At 43.1% G+C, this 17,691-nt stretch overlaps 2 protein-coding genes across 2 annotated transcripts in view; both read left to right on the top strand.

The window, feature by feature from the left end:
- Nucleotides 1-7,923, top strand: part of LOC124719983 (BTB/POZ and MATH domain-containing protein 3-like) — a 100,335-nt gene extending 92,412 nt beyond the window's left edge. Inside the window, exon 3 of the mRNA XM_047245209.1 lies at nucleotides 7,221-7,923. Within this exon, the coding sequence (XP_047101165.1) occupies nucleotides 7,221-7,554 (334 nt within the window). The 3' untranslated portion in view covers nucleotides 7,555-7,923. The remainder of the gene's footprint in view (nucleotides 1-7,220) is intronic.
- Nucleotides 1-17,691, top strand: part of LOC124719980 (ankyrin-1-like) — a 301,612-nt gene that overhangs the window by 75,740 nt on the left and 208,181 nt on the right. The window lies entirely within an intron of this gene.

The following is a 17,691-nucleotide window of genomic DNA, read 5'->3' as shown; positions in this document are numbered from 1 at the left end:
AGATGATAGATAAACTACAGTGGAAGACTCTGCAGGAGAGACGCTCAGTAGCTCGGTACGAGCTTTTGTTGAAGTTTCGAGAACATACCTTCACCGAAGAGTCAAGCAGTATATTGCTCCTTCCTACGTATATCTCGCGAAGAGACCATGAGGATAAAATCAGAGAGATTAGAGCGCACACAGGCATACCGACAATCCTTTCCACGAACAATACGAGACTGGAATAGAAGGGATAACCGATAGAGGCACTCAAGGTACCCTCCGCCACAGATCGTCAGGTGGCTTGCGGAGTATGGATGTAGCTGTAGACAAAGGCAGGAAAAACGAGTGGAGCGAAATGCACATTCATTTTTAAGCAATATATTACTTAAAATTAATAACGTTATTAAAGTTCTGAAGTATAATTTTCAAAAGAACGCATTTTTTACCGCAATATTTTTTAATGAGATTTCGTGTGTCAATTTTCGCATTATTCAGTATTTCGTCCTGTTCGTATCATTCAGTTCTCTACCAGTAGCCAGTTTTCTCGTGTTGTACAATAGGCAGCACGTGACAGGCATTGAATTCAATTTCTAGTTTCTGTTTGAACGTAAGGAATACATTTACACACGAAATGCACAAGGTGTTACAGGCATAGAGAACAATGACTACGTATACAAGTAATGAAAATCCACATAATTATAAAAAAACCTCAAAAATTAACTATAATACACAGAAATAGAAAGGGCAGTTTTAAAATGCAGGCAGAGGCATGATTTGAGTTGCTTTTCCTTATACAGGAAGATAAAGCTGCTTGGAGTATTAGTGGCATCTACAGTAAAACTTGAGCAGGATAAAAAAATCAAGAGAAGGTACACGTAACCTACAGGGTGGCTGCTATTAAGGTTTCTGCTGCTTGGGCGGGCCGCCACGAGAAAGGAAAGGAGCGACCGGAGGACAAAGACACTTTGCGAAAACATTCGTAGGAGACATCTGGCAGATAGTCCAGAGGGATTCTTGTGGCATGTGGATTACACCAGATGCAAGACACAATCCGTACCTCCTCTGCGTGACGTCAACCGTAATGTTACCGACGACAGTGACACGAGATCGGAGACATTAGACACAGTTTCCCGAAATTCCTTCAGCAAAGAAGACCAACTAGGTATTCCAGCTTTCGAGTCAACAACAATTGACATCCTGAGTAACATGGAATTAGATATCCTTCATGTACCGAAGCAGCTTCAAACACTCAATAAGGACAAGTCTTCCGGTCCACATAGCATGTCATTCAGGTTCCTATCGAGAGTGTGCTGGTATAACAGCTCCGCACTTGAGTCTCTCTACGAATTATCCCTACCAAAAGATATTAAAATACATACAGTGTGTGCCTTTGCACAATCTGAAATTATTCTGTGGGGTGGAGCATATTGTCAAGCAAATGTGATTTGAGTTTGTGTATGGAGTTCATTTCCGTATCTAGATTTGTTTTTCTTCACTCAAGGTTTAAATGGCTCTGGGCACTATGGGATAGAACTGCTGTGGTCATCAGTCCCCTAGAACTTAGAACTACTTAAACCTAACTAACCTAAGGACATCACACACATCCATGCCCGAGGCAGGATTCGAACCTGCGACCGTACCGGTCGCGCGGTTACAGACTGAAGCGCCTAGAACCGCTCGGCCATCTCGGCCGGCTTCACTCAAGGTTTATTCGGCGGAATAAGTTATCCCTTTCAGTGTCACTAGATGACGGATAGTGTAAGTCATTCCACATCCTACTATTACACTCATGAAGGTTTTTGTTGCTTCCAGACTGTTGTTAATCGCTGATAACAAACTCCCTAAGTGGATAAGTCTACTGTGAAGGTGTTGACAGAATCCTCAACTACGTAGAAAGCTGGCTAAAAGAGCGCTAATCGACGTATGTACGAAATACTAAATAGTACTAAATTGCTAATATTTACTATACTCTTTCAAGCTAAGCAACCGTTAAAGGAGGCCGTACTTACAGACGATGTGAGAGTGGTGTTTGAGGAACCCTGATAAACGTTCTGTTTAACTTGCACTGCTCGCAGAGTAGACGCAGAATGCGTGCTCTCCTCTCCTTCAATCCACGCCAAACACAGTACAGAACGATATGCTCCTCCGAGTGAAATGAGGAATAATTTGTTACATTGGGCTCTGTACCGGCATGTATGCTGCTCTGTAGACCTGTGAGCTTCGCTTTACATTCCTGTCACGGCGTCCACATGTGTAGTACTTTACCAGAGCACTTTGCTTTATCGAGACGCATGGTTCATTTATTAATAGCGCGATAGCTACACATGCGACATAACTCTCTATGTAGTTAAAGTCTACATGCACTGTAGACTTAAAATCTCTATCAGTGCATAAGATGGTTTTTTCTTTCATTAATATACCACACCTTATGTTTACACTTCCAAGTCGTTTCTAGTGGATCCACTTCGCTAAATAATACGCCTAACTTCTGGGGATTGAGTTTGACAGTCGGTGGCGTCACATCGGCCGTGTACTCGCGTTGTGTAATGTTCCTCCCTCGATTTGGGGTGGACCCCCGCAGCACAAAACACTGTCTCCTCCCATAGTCACACTTACGACTTTAAATGACTAGCAACTGGGCGTTGTTCAAATGTTGCAAGCACTCGAGTACCCGCGAAACAAAAACTGCGAAACAAGCCTCGAATTGGCACAACGTCGCCGTGTTAATTCTGCAGACATTTTGACGTCAGCCGCAGACGCAGGTCGCAGCAAAGCAGAGGACGATTTCACTTCCAGGTCCGCTTCCTGTGTCCTGCCAACCACGCAGCTTTCAAGCTGCTCCCGCGCTTGCTTGTTGCTGCTAAAAGTGAATGGAAACGGAAAGAAACAGAAAATTCAGAACTATCAGTCAGACTTCGTTTATTACATTTTCAAACGTGAAATTAACTCTCCCGATCTCGGATATGCGAAAGTCGAAAAAGTTTCCTTTCTTCGCACCCGAAATCATGTTCCGTGTTCTTCACAGAGATCTATTACTGACCTCCATTGGACTGGCACTCAGTACAAAATAAGCAACACTGTATCTCAGGCAGTAATTAGAGTTAAATTACGTTGAAACAAGCTCAGAGCAATAACAGAAGACGGTTTTACAGTTTCTGGCGATAATATTTACAACGTATCGTTTCATTGTCCATAAGCAACACTTTGCAAAAAAAAAAAAAAAAAATGGTTCAAATGACTCTCAGCACTATGGGACTTGACATCTATGGTCATCAGTCCCCTAGAACTTAGAACTACTTAAACCTAACTAACCTAAGGACAGTACACAACACCCAGTCATCACCAGGCAGAGAAAATCCCTGACCCCGCCGGGAATCGAACCCGGGAACCCGGGCGTGGGAAGCGAGAATCCTACCGCACTACCACGAGCTGCGGACTTAACATCTTAACATCTTAGAACTTAGAACTACTTAAACCTAACTAACCTAAAGACATGACACACATCGATGCCCGTGGCAGGATTCGAACCTGCGACCGTAGCAGTCGCACGGTTCCGGAATGGAACGGCTAGAACCGCACGGCCACCGCGGCCGGCCAATACTTTGCAGTTTGTTGTGATGAACATTGAGCAATAATTTCAAAACGTAGCAGATAAAACTTTCTTCACAGATTTAGGTAGGCTTTTATTTTCTCTTGCTTTCATACAGTTCTCTTCTAAGTGAACTAACGGAATATTGTTGCTTATTGTGAAACAGACAGTTGTAGCTACTGAGATACCATGGTGAAAACAGGAACGAACGTAACGTTATATTTAATGAATCTGGCAAACGTAAGAGGACCAAAGCGAAAGTCTGGAATATTTGCAGAGGCATCTGTCGTTATGACTTTGTAGATTTTTCTGTTTTGTCGGTGACAGTGTGGTGAAGACCGATGACATGAATTTCTTTTCTACTGTAACTTTAAGGTATTTTTATAGGTTTAGATGTCCGTTGCACCATTTTAAACTCAGGGATTTTCAATTACGAGGTGAACAATTCTTTTGGCGTTACTTGTGACTGGCCAAGCTGTTTGCTCGTCATCTGTTGGAGACTTGTTTTCATTTTAGAGCTGACCGTTCCTTTACCAGTCGGTTGTGTTGTATCTGACAAATACGTAACATCTGTAATGACTGTCCTTACGGTAATGGGAAACAAAATGTTGCTAATAATTAATGCTTTTATTAGGTACTGCAATTAGAGCCATTAAGGATTGATACTATTTCGTGACGCATTCGCATGTGTGACGTGTGGGCCTCCCCGGACACAGTGCCAGAAAGGTGCCCCTGGCTGCCCCGGAGAGCGGCTGGGGTTTCCCCCGGCAGGGCTGAGCGGTCAGCGGCGGCGGGGCGTGCGGCTCTGCGCACTGGCGGGAACCCGACTCGAGGCAGGCGGGCATTCTTAAACACGCTACCAGCTGCAGCTGTTCAGGGACAAACGGCGCAGCAAGTGCGATCACATGAAATAATCACCGCAATGCGCTGCGTCTAATCAAATGTCAACCACAACTGCATCAACAAAAACATACGAGTTAGGTGTTACAGCAAAACTAATAACAATTCAGATATTGAATGCTGTACTCGAGCACCGTCAAACACGTGTCTGGCCAGGCTATTGTCGCAGCCGCCACTGAGCTGCGCTTTACTGACAGCGTCCTCTCACTGAGTGGACGCGTCTGCCATCGGCAGATGGTCTCTCTCCACTGCGACGCACCTCAGGTCGCCCCCAAACACTACGTGTTTGTGGTTTTCTGCCGTAAGGCCGCAGATTTGTAGCCTAAATAACACAGTTCAGGCTGCTTTGCTTTCGGTTCCAAAAGGAGCGAACGGAAAAGTACACTGTCATCTGGTGCAGGACACAACAAACGAGCAGCCTTCAAACTGTGGAAAATATGCTGTACTATGAAAGGGTACAGTACTACCCGACATAGAAAAGTTATGCCTCATTGTGGACAGTAATACCCATTGTGTAACAACATACTTCGTTGTTCTCGTCAGAACAGCTGTTTTATGGTAACACAGCTGTATTCACTACATTTAAACCGGTTACTAGTGTACAAAATAAGGACAGTTTGTGTATTTGCTTATCCGTATGCGCACTTCCTTCAAAAATAAATCCCTATATCTAGTTTTGTGATGTTTGAGAAATGAGTGAATGGTTTGTTGCCTGCTGACCACAGATAGTGGATGTAGAACCTGTAATTATCTTTGACACAGTCCTCTGGTCACCTTCGGGAGAGCCAAAGAAGCATTCCAGACCACTGGAGGATCTGGAGTGTGTGGCTGGCCAGTACGGTAACAGGACCCTCCCCCACTGGTGAGGGAGCGTGGGGTGGCCTGGCGAACGGCCATGTCCCGGCACTCTGGCGCTGGTTCCCCAAGTTGAAACACCTGTTTTCAGTGCGCTCCGTAGAACCAAAGAATACGGGAATGGTATGCGTGTGGAACATTTAAGAGCAGCCAGAAACAATGATTTCCCTTTTCAGAATATATATATAAAAAAAACGTTATGGTGGGAGATTCATGTAAAGGAAGGTAGGTAACACTCATGGGGAACTTGGGATTTTTTGCAGTGGGCAATGGTCTCAATGACACCACGTGTGGTAATTTTAATCTGAGATACTTGTGTGTATAAATTTAAGCTGAGAATAATTAAGAATTTTCTTGTACGGAATTTGAATTGGAAACAAGCACTTCCACATGGTGAGTACTGACTGTTTCAATCTGGCGAAGAGACAATGGAAAACAGATGTGCGTGTGCAAACCTTCACTTGAGGACCCGTGTGTGAGATAATTAACTACTCATGGCACCAAAATAACCATTATTAACTACATTCGTGTAAAGCAAGCAAGAAATTTTGATTGAGAGAGAAAAAAGTTAGTTAACCATTTACCCAGCAACACAATGAGGCTTACAGTGCAGTGGGAGATGAGTATAAATCCTCCAGAGTGTGTGGCAGGTCCGTAGGAAAGGTTTCGTCTGAAATTTAATCCGAAGCTCTCTGACTTATTAATCTGCGTAGAAATTTAGTTGTTGGGAAGATTTGATACGTACAGGCTAAAGTCGGTTGTTCTGTTTTACTTACATGTTTAACCTGTGTAATTTGAATGTAGAAACTTAGTTACAAGTACTGTACCAAAAAGCAATAATTATCCTTGAATAACCTGACCGTTAGTAAATTCTCTAGGTTATTAATCAATCAGTATAGGAGAGTGTGTGTGTGTGTGTGAGAGAGAGAGAGAGAGAGAGAGAGAGAGAGAAGTAATGGATAACTGTCCCACTCCAGAAAATCCAGAAAGTGCACTATAGTAATAAGGGAAAACAGTAAGAGACCACAGGATATTGAAATGCGTACGTAATATCATGTCCATGGGGCAGACAATTCCTTGTTTTCTCCTGTGTTTGAATGTATTGAACGAAATTCTTCACCATTGTGGTGGTAGAATTTCAGAAAATAAAAGATGAGATATGAAACAAAATGGTGGTCATGATCATTCAGTAGAGGCTAGCCATTTTGTTCAGACGTTTTTTGCCATCAGCTCCTTATTATTAGAATACTCAAGTGCTGATTAAAAAGAATGCGATAGAATGGGAATGTGGTCTTGCCAAGGTGGAGGGAGTCCATCGGAAATGTTTACAGACAGTGCCATGTTTAAAATTTATCAGTCAGATGCCTTTAATTCCGTTGCGTTGAGATAATTTAAAAAAAGAAAAAAACTATAGCAAAACATTTGGGTGATGGGGCTTTGCTAAGAATGTACAGTAGCAGTGGCTACGGTAAGTCATATCAACATTTCCCGTGCACAAGTATTAAAAGCTTCGCAGGCCACACATCTCGTAGGCCTGACTGCTAGACGCAACAGGTGGGAGAGTTGCGACCGGAAAAGATAATGGTAGTAACCTCTCAACAATGACAATGGATTATTGAAATATCACTCTTGCCAAAAGCCTTAGAATATTTTCCCATTCAGCAATAGCAGGACAAGTAATTAAGAATTAAAAACCATCGGAAAATACGATTATTAATATCATGTTTTCTAATCACTGTTTGGAAACAAACAGATTTAATGAATTAATAAGATGGTAATTATTGCCAGCAGATGTTAGTTTCAGAGGTCAAGACTGCTGCATAACTGTTGGATATTATGTGACGTTTTGAGAACGAGAAGAAAAATGTCAGCTCGTTGTGTTTTTTTGATGCAGAAGTGGCACTCTGGAGTTCCCAGACACCCCGCCGCCCCCTGCAACGGAGCTGACGACACCAGAGGGGAGCGGCCGGCGCGCTCGGTCCAGGCCTCTCCAGAGGCGCCAGTTGGGCACAGCTGGTCGCGGCGGGCCTCCAACACGGCTGGAGTCGGAGAACTCCTCCCCACGATTCAACCATTTCGTTGCTCTCTGGACCTCTCTTACCAAGAGCTTCCTTCCGGTACCTTCAGGTGCTGACGCATACGCAGGCAAACTGGCGTGGCGGCCTGCTCTCGACCAACATCACCGGCATCAGAGTTACGAGTGTGGGAGCGACCTCCATCCAGGATAAACGCCAGTGGGTCGTCAGCTGTCGTTTATAAAGTGTTGGAACCAGTCAGTGGAGAGTGAAAGCTGCATTCGACCGGGTTGGTGACACTTCGTCACGGAGACTACAGGAATTGCACAGGGACGATTAAGTTCTCTGTTGTTCCGCCGAAATGTAATGGATAGAAGCACAAAACGGCCGGTTGGATTTGTACATGTAACAAAACTCGTAGGAGCAATTCTATCTGCTGAAGAGATTTTTGAGACACTTGTTATGACTTTGAAACTTATAACCCTACTAGATGAACCCTGGACAACAGTGATTCCACTCTTGTCACAATAGAAGATTATTTCGGCAGCGAATTGCAGGGCTTTTTAGTCATCTTTCCAGAGCTGAAAGAAAGTCTACTACCTCGTCTGCGAAGCCCTTAGCTCTGCCTGCAGAAAGCTTCTCGCATGTCTGAAATCTCAATTCAAGTTGTCGTTTCAGAAATCCTCTCATTTCTCTTTTACTCACAGAACACTTATCCCCCACCGAAATTATTTGGTAATTCTTTTCTGCTCTGCAAGTCGGAATGCTGGACATTTAAAATCTCTAGCAGTAACTGCATACTACCTGTGGTTCATAGTCCTGCAATGCCGCTGCAAGATCATCTCCTGTTCGTGCCGGAAGTTCGGGTTTTCAGCAATGCCCTAAGTATTTCATTCATTTCTCGCTCATTGAGATTCCCCACCTAGTCTTCTAAAGTTGACTGATGTTAACTGAAGCCTTCAGCGGCTTTGAAGTGGCCCGTTTCCTTCTTCTGGACAAGTTCCACAACTTTGCGTATAGCTTCCAGTTCCACAAACGTACCTATCTTGGAGACATAGCAATAAAAATCAGAACTCCTGTTCCTATAAACTGATGACGAATTTCGGCTGCCAGAAACATAGCAACCTCTTACTACCCGCTGCTGTGGATCGCACCTTAGTTTTATTCCGGCACGATCTAACAATGGTGGTCTAGTGGTCGATACCTTTTACCATTAGTTAAGAAATAGGGTACTTGAGATATTATAATGTATGAATTACTCTGAAAATACGTCTTGACTGCGTTGAGAAATGACTTACAATAGAAGTGTGCAGAAAATTTTTATCTTAGTCTCAACATTAGCTGTGTAGAACGAAGCGTCAACAGTGCCGGCACGAAACTCAAAATGGCCCGGAATGACTTTCGGTACCGCAACCAGTTCCTATCATCGTGGGTAAAGGCGAAGTATTGTTATGGCTTCTGCGATTTGGAAGAGATGACTCAGAGACCGGTGAATAGTGTCACATCAACTCCTCTTTGTATCTCGATATATACCTGCGACACGGTAACCTATGGAATCAAGCACCCCCCGTTTCTTGTCCTGACCAGAGGCAAACTATATTCGGTGTTCTCTATACTGGAATGTGGTGAATTTTGCCTCCAGTCCTCCTCCAAGGTGGGCAAACAGTATCTGATACCTGCTGCGAGTTTCCATGTTTGTGCTCAGCAGTCAAGGTGAACGGCGCTACACAGACGAGGGCATCACGGGACACAACACTCAGGTGACGAAAGTTTCGGAAACTGTTTTTGTCTAATGATGTTAAACTTTAATCAGCTTTGCTAGGGTCAACAAATGCCGATGCCCAGAGGTTGACATGTGTTACGCGCATGGTCTCTGCAGTGCAGCTGTCCTTGACGATGTGAACTCACCAGACTTTTTGACAAGTAGTGCAGAGTATGCATTCCTTACGGACGCCTGTGAAATCGTGAGGAGCAGATTGCACGTAGAGGGATGTTCAAGAGTCTCGTGCACGGCCAGTGAAGGCTTCGTAGATGATTTATTAAACGGCCAGGATTACGCTCGTTGTGCAAAGAAGTGCGGGATGGGAAGTGCTGCAAGCATATTACACCAAAAAAAGACTGGGCGTGTAGGGATGGCGACAAAACTTCTCAAAGAGTAAATTGCAATACAACTACGTAGCAAATTAAAAAAAGATGTAATCGTTTCTTTACATGTCAAAGCCAGCTACCGACTAGGGCACCTTCCCTTTGCCGAAAAAATCCAGTCGATGGCAGGATGAACGGTAGAAATCTCAACGCGCTCATTAACCTGACGAAGTAGAGGAGAAGAACCGTGTTATTACCTCCCAAATAGGAATCTGGAGATAGTCTTTGACGTAGCAGAATATAATATTAAAATCGTCTACCAGATATAACTACTTACCCAAAGATAGAAGGCTCATTTCTCTACATTTAAAAGCCTCCTCTCAAACACGGTATCTTCCCATTGAAAATAAAAGGCAGTCGATGGCAAAGTAAATGGTGGCAGCTAGAATACACTCGTCAACCTGCTGACAAAGACCAGGAGAACAAACCTGTTACTGGACAGGTCTACTGGGAGTTTGTTATTTGCATTTCTGGATTTTGTACGCACTTCCTTAGCGTATGGCTCAGACACTAAGCGACAACTGTTAGTCGCTTATTATTCGCGTGCAGTCTTTGGTCAGAGCAGCTGCGTCGCTGGAAGGTGTCCACGTATTTGTCGTCGCTGCCGGGGAGGGAGAGGGGCGCTGGAGTTCCAGCGTCAGGAGGGTAGTTGTGAGTTAAGACGCCGAGCAGAGGACTCTGGGCAGTGCAGGCGTAAAGTTAAGTGCACCTGCGTTTAAGTAATGTGGTTTGTGTGAAACAGAAGAGAAAGATAAGGGTTCAGAAAGAAATGAGATATAAGGATATTAGAAAAGAGTATGAAGGTAACATTTTTTATTTGGTGGCACTGCAGTCAAGCGTAGTTAGATTCATTGTCGAATTAGACGGCCATATCAAGGAAATTGAGGTTTTTTTTAAAAAGATTGAATGAGTTTCACTGTAACGGTTTCTTCATGTCTGTCAATTGTTCGTCCCACATTTTTGACAGTGAGCGTTTGATAACAATATTGCCATTTGTCAATGTTAATGCGTGTTGTAACATGAATATCATACAGTTAATTACATATCAGATAATGCAAAAACAGTTTGTTAAAGGCATATTTCACCTAAGAGCATTTTTATATAAAATCGTGCCGCACTCAGTCGTGTGTATAAAACAGTTTGCTCGCTGTCTGGAGCACTGCACTGGGCTCTCAGCGACTGGAGTCAGAAATTTGCGACTGGAGCGCAGAGAGCAGCAAGGAGCGCGTTTCCAAGAAATTACATTACGAGGTGAGACATTTTCATTTCAACATCTGTTTGCTACGAAAATCGCCAACGGACAGGGATCATTTCAACAATAGGATTATTTGCAGATCATTAACGCACGGGGACACTTTGCTTTTATTAAAGAGATTAACAGTAAAGTTCAGGATTTAATCAGTTTGCACATTTTTACTATATGAACACAGTAACCGAGCGTGTTATCCCGTTATTGCAGCAAAAACAACAGGCACAGTGGAATGTGTACCATCCGGTTGTAAAGACACCAACTGACTCACATAATTTCAGCGCACTGACTGACTATGGCTCTCCGGTTACATCGCTTACTGATGCAGCAGGTAGTAAACGCAATGCGAATAATTCTTGCCCTGCAATCCCATTAGAAAAGACTAAAGTTAGAGGAGCAGTTTCAGGAACATTTCTTATGTGTTATTTCCATTTTGTGTTGTTCGTAATTGTGATTACTAGGTATTTAGTTCAATTTACTGCCCTGACTGATCTAACCAAAGTTTAACAGATTCCTTATAGCACTCATGTGGATGAACTCACACTTTTCATTATTTAGGTTCAACTGCCAACTTTTGCACCATACAGGTATCTTTCTAAATAGTTTTGCAATTTGTTTTGATATTCTGATTACTTTACTAGAAGGTACATGACAGCATCATCTGCAAACCACCTCAGACGCTTCCTCCATTCTCTCCGAAATCGTTTATATAGATAAGGAACAGCATTACTTGGGAAACGCTGGAAATCACTTATGTTTCCTTCGATGATTTTCGTCAATTACTACGAACTGTGAACAATGTGACAGGAATCTTTGTAATAGCTCTGCATCAACTGACAAATAGTCCATTGCTAAGAAAGACAACTCCTCTCTCTGTCGAGCTTGTGTTTCTCATGGAATATAAAGTATTCATACTATTTACAAGAATGCAGCCGACATCTTTCACAATCTCGTGTATTTCAAAACTAAAAGCCCAATCTCTTTGAAGGCCAAACGCCGGAATATCAGTGGTTGTCTAGCGCATCACCCAACTCCATTAGCGTTTGTTGTTTGAACCAGTCCCCTACATTACCTGATTACTGGAACCTATTTGCTGGCAGCATGTATGGTCCTGCCTTAGATTAGTGTAAACTGCACCATACTCAAATTACTGCCATATAAGCTGTGCCGGGGCTAGCAGCGTGTTTAGCACTAAATTCAGCTAGAATTTGCATATGGAAATGATGCTCTAAGACCCCCTTTCCTAACTCCGACTTTTTCTGTCGCATATGGATTAAAAAAAGAAACGCAGACTGATTGTTATCGACTCTGCAAGTGGAGTAGAGAAGAATTGGCACCTGCAATAATTTAATTTGATAAAAATTAATTTGACAGTCGAAAGTTTAATTAATGTCGTGACAGATGAAAGGATTGCTCTACCTAACTACAGAATGAAATTTCTGTTCAAGATAACAATTGGATTTATTCTGACAAAATTCAGAATGAAAAACACATGAAACAATCACAATACGTCAATTTAATAGGCTTCGGTAGAGTGGCCTTTACTGTGGGAGACCTGCTGTACATGTACCTCTGGTACTTCTCCACAGAAGGGAGTGTCTACAGTGGAGCTGTCAACATTCCACCCGGAGTGTCTAGAGTGGAGCTGTCAACATGCCACCTGGGCGGTCGAACAGTTGGGCCGACGTTCTTTTCCCAGATGAGTCCCCATTTGGTCTGCAGAGTGATTCTCGACGCATCCGCATCTAGAGGGACCGTGGAACACGATTTCTCAATCCAAACACTGTGCAAGAAGACTGATATCGAGAATCCCGGGCAGTGATTCTGGCGACCACTCGAACACCTCTTCATGTAATTGTACCAGTGAATTGGCGAGGTTTAACCGCTGCCAGGTATCGAGGCGAGATCTCGGGACCTGATGTGCGGCTGTAGCGAGGAGAGATGGACCCAGACTTTGTACTGATGGACGACAGTGCTCGACCTCATAGAGCAGAGGCGTTTCACGTTTTCTTGGAAATCGGAGACCGTGCATGGCGTGGCCTGCTCACTCTGCCGATTTGAATCCCATAGAGCGTGTCTGGGACGCACTGGGGAGACGGGTTGCATCGCGTCATCATCCACGAACCACTCTGCAGGACTTGCGAGCAGCTCTGCAGGAACTGTGGGCGTTATCGCCTCAACAAGAGATTGACAACGTCACTCACAGCACGCCCCGCCGTTGTCGGGGCTGTACTGCTGCCAGATGTGGTCACACCCCGTGCTGAGCACAGTAACCAGTTGTTGCAATGCGTGTGTGGACATACATTGAGTTGTAAGAAGAGGAAGCACACTTTTGTCTACGGTTATGCATGTTCCAGTTGTTTACATTCTCTGTTCTTTACATTGTTTCCAATTTACTAACGCCCGTTTACACTATTTTGTGGCAAAATAGATGCAACCTCGCAAAATACCCAACTGTTGCTTCACTTTTGGCCAGCAGGGTATTTGCAGTTTGTACTATCACATTGTGAAGTGTGGTGTTCAGTTGTGACAGTCGGAGAGCAGACATGTTTACACTGAGTGGGCCTCCTGGCTTGATGAGTGGTACCCTGAGGAGCTGCTGTGTGATGGACTGAAGTGGATGTAGCTCTTAGAGAGAATTTTTCAGGCTGCAGTGGAGTGTGCGCTGATGTGGAACTTTGGGGCAGATTAAAAAACTGTGTGCAGACTGGGACGTCTGCATTTAGCGGGCAAATGCTCTACAAACTGAGCTGCCCGGCCACGTCATGTGACCCGTGTTCAGGGCCTAGCGTGCCCCCTGATTTCCAAACACTCCACTGCCAACTGAAACATTCATTCCCGAAATGATCTCCTGCCTTGGCTGAGCCGAGTCTCTGCAATCTTTCAGGAGTGCTAGTCCTGCAAGTTTCACATGAGGATATATGTGGAGTTTGAATGGTAGGAGATTTACTGGTGAAAGTAAGGCTGTGACGACTGGCTGTGAGCCATTCTTGGATAGCTCAGTAGGTAGAACACCTGTCTGTAAGCGGCACAGCTCCCTGGTTTGAGTCCCAGTTCGGCACATTGTTTTACTGATTTCTGAGAACATTTCTCGTGGAGAACAGTGGTCTGGCAGAAAGTAAAACTGACACGGAAGACAGCAGTCTTTCGCGGTGGGAAAACTTCCAGAACAGCTCTAACCTCTATGGATTAGTATTGTAAGGTAATAATGGTTCGTGCAAGTCCGCACTGAAGCTCAATACGGATGAAATCATTGTCGTCCTTCACTACTGAACGTAAGCCGCTCACATTCTATTATCTGCTAAGTGGTATCACCATCAACCGAACCATATTAGAGTATAAATGGGACACGGGATTGCTGCTAGGTACACGATCGCAGAGCTTAAACTGTCTTCGTTTACCTGTATGCAAACATTTTTCGATTGCTTTTAATTAAACTTGTGACTGCAGATCTTCACTGAAATATCAGCAAGATCAGGTGGAATGTTACAGTGTGCGCTCTCCCCTGCATGATTTTTACTATTTTTTTATGTACTGATAAGGGAATATTTTCTGTATTGTCAATGCCAGCGTTTGAAATTTATGCAGTGTTTCCCTGCCTCCCCCCCCCCCCCCTCCTCATCTCAACAGGATTGCGTATGAAGGAAGACTTCGCTAGTCTCACTAAGCATTTGTTTCACATTTGCAAGAACACTGGTAATTTATGTGTATATATGTGGAAATAACCGTGTCTTCCAGTGCCGTGAAAACATTGCCGTAGCCTGACATTGAGGTGGTGAATAGCACAGTTAAACCTAAATTCAATCTTGTTATTAGCGAGAGATATCATTAAGGAATGTATCTATTGGCATGGAAGTGTAAAAATCGCTAGGTCCTTAATGAAGGTTGTGTCAAATGTTTGATTATCCAGCCAAATGCAAAATATTCTTCCAAGTACTTAACAACAACTTTTCTTTTCCTGCATCAAAAAACCTTTATATCAAATTACATGTTGTACCACCGTTGCCAACCTGTTCATGTACACTGTACGTATGTGTTTAATGTAACAAACTTGCAGGAGGATGATACAGTTATTTAATCATCAATTTTAGTGGGAGATCGATATGCCATTTTCTTCATTTATTGTAATGTATAAAAATGTGTTTCTTTGCTTAAGTGTGAGTATATTGTGTGTGTGTGTGTGTGTGTGTGTGTGTGTGTGTGCATATGAGAGAGAGAGACATAGACAGAGAGAGATATAGAGAGAGAGATAGACAGAGAGATAGACAGAGAGATAGATAGATAGATAGATAGATAGATAGAGAGAGAGGAGAGAGAGAGAGAGAGAAATAGAGAGAGAGAGAGAGACAGTAATGGTACTAATTCAATGTTTCCCATTTTGCTCTAATTTTTAATGATCAGTTCAAAATGGTTGAAATGGCTCTAAGCACTATGGGACTTAACATGAGAGGTCATCAGTCCCCTAGACCTGTTGTTGTTGTTGTGGTCTTCAGTCCTGAGACTGGTTTGATGCAGCTCTCCATGCTACTCTATCCTGTGCAAGCTTTTTCATCTCCCAGTACCTACTGCAACCTACATCCTTCTGAATCTGCTTAGTGTATTCATCTCTTGGTCTCCCTCTACGATTTTTACCCTCCACGCTGCCCTCCAATACTAAATTGGTGATCCCTTGATGCCTCAGAACATGTCCTACCAACCGATCCCTTCTTCTGGTCAAGTTGTGCCACAAACTTCTCTTCTCCCCAATCCTATTCAATACTTCCTCATTAGTTATGTGATCTACCCATCTAATCTTCAGCATTCTTCTGTAGCACCACATTTCGAAAGCTTCTATTCTCTTCTTGTCCAAACTATTTATCGTCCATGTTTCACTTCCATACATGGCTACACTCCATACGAATACTTTCAGAAATGACTTCCTGACACTTAAATCTATACTGGATGTTAACAAATTTCTCTTCTTCAGAAACGCTTTCCTTGCCATTGCCAGCCTACATTTTATATCCTCTCTACTTCGACCATCATCAGTTATTTTGCTCCCCAAATAGCAAAACTCCTTTACTACTTTAAGTGCCTCATTTCCTAATCTAATTCCCTCAGCATCACCCGACTTAATTAGACTACATTCCATTATCCTTGTTTTGCTTTTGTTGATGTTCATCTTATATCCTCCTTTCAAGACACTGTCCATTCCATTCAACTGCTCTCCCAAGTCCTCTGCTGTCTCTGACAGAATTACAATGTCATCGGCGAACCTCAAAGTTTTTATTTCTTCTCCATGAATTTTAATACCTACTCCGAATTTTTCTTTTGTTTCCTTTACTGCTTGCTCAATATACAGATTGAACAACATCGGGGAGAGGCTACAACCCTGTCTTACTCCCTTCCCAACCACTGCTTCCCTTTCATGTCCCTCGACTCTTATAACTGCCATCTGGTTTCTGTACAAATTGTAAATAGCCTTTCGCTCCCTGTATTTTACCCCTGCCACCTTTAGAATTTGAAAGAGAGTATTCCAGTCAACATTGTCAAAAGCTTTCTCTAAGTCTACAAATGCTAGAAACGTAGGTTTGCCTTTCCTTAATCTTTCTTCTAAGATAAGTCGTAAGGTCAGTATTGCCTCACGTGTTCCAGTGTTTCTACGGAATCCAAACTGATCTTCCCCGAGGTTGGCTTCTACTAGTTTTTCCATTCGTCTGTAAAGAATTCGTGTTAGTATTTTGCAGCTGTGACTTATTAAGCTGATAGTTCGGTAATTTTCACATCTGTCAACACCTGCTTTCTTTGGGATTGGAATTATTATATTCTTCTTGAAGTCTGAGGGTATTTCGCCTGTTTCATACATCTTGCTCACCAGATGGTAGAGTTTTGTCAGGACTGGCTCTCCCACGGCCGTCAGTAGTTCCAATGGAATATTGTCTACTCCGGGGGCCTTGTTTCGACTCAGGTCTTTCAGTGCTCTGTCAAACTCTTCACGCAGTATCATATCTCCCATTTCATCTTCATCTACATCCTCTTCCATTTCCATAATATTGTCCTCAAGTACATCGCCCTTGTATAGACCCTCTATGTACTCCTTCCACCTTTCTGCTTTCCCTTCTTTGCTTAGCACTGGGTTTCCATCTGAGCTCCTGATATTCATACAAGTGGTTCTCCTTTCTCCAAAGGTCTCTTTAATTTTCCTGTAGGCGGTATCTATCTTACCCCTAGTGAGATAGGCCTCTACATCCTTACATTTGTCCTCTAGCCATCCCTGCTTAGCCATTTTGCACTTCCTGTCGATCTCATTTTTGAGACGTTTGTATTCCTTTTTGCCTGTTTCACTTACTGCATTTTTATATTTTCTCCTTTCATCAATTAAATTCAATATTTCTTCTGTTACCCAAGGATTTCTACTAGCCCTCGTCTTTTTACCTACTTGATCCTCTGCTGCCTTCACTACTTCATCCCTCAAAGCTACCCATTCTTCTTCTACTGTATTTATTTCCCCCATTCCTGTCAATTGCTCCCTTATGCTCTCCCTGAATCTCTGTACAACCTCTGGTTCTTTTAGTTTATCCAGGTCCCATCTCCTTAAATTCCCACCTTTTTGCAGTTTCTTCAGTTTTAATCTACAGGTCATAACCAATAGATTGTGGTCAGAGTCCACATCTGCCCCTGGAAATGTCTTACAATTTAAAACCTGGTTCCTAAATCTCTGTCTTACCATTATATAATCTATCTGATACCTTTTAGTATCTCCAGGGTTCTTCCATGTATACAACCTTCTTTCATGATTCTTAAACCAAGTGTTAGCTATGATTATGTTGTGCTCTGTGCAAAATTCGACCAGGCGGCTTCCTCTTTCATTTCTGTCCCCCAATCCATATTCACCTACTATGTTTCCTTCTCTCCCTTTTCCTACACTCGAATTCCAGTCACCCATGACTATTAAATTTTCGTCTCCCTTCACAATC

Source organism: Schistocerca piceifrons, chromosome 11, assembly GCF_021461385.2.
Source record: "Schistocerca piceifrons isolate TAMUIC-IGC-003096 chromosome 11, iqSchPice1.1, whole genome shotgun sequence".
Classification (NCBI taxonomy): domain Eukaryota; kingdom Metazoa; phylum Arthropoda; class Insecta; order Orthoptera; family Acrididae; genus Schistocerca; species Schistocerca piceifrons.
Note: the sequence above shows the minus strand (reverse complement) of the source record. Positions and strands in the feature narration are given on the sequence as shown.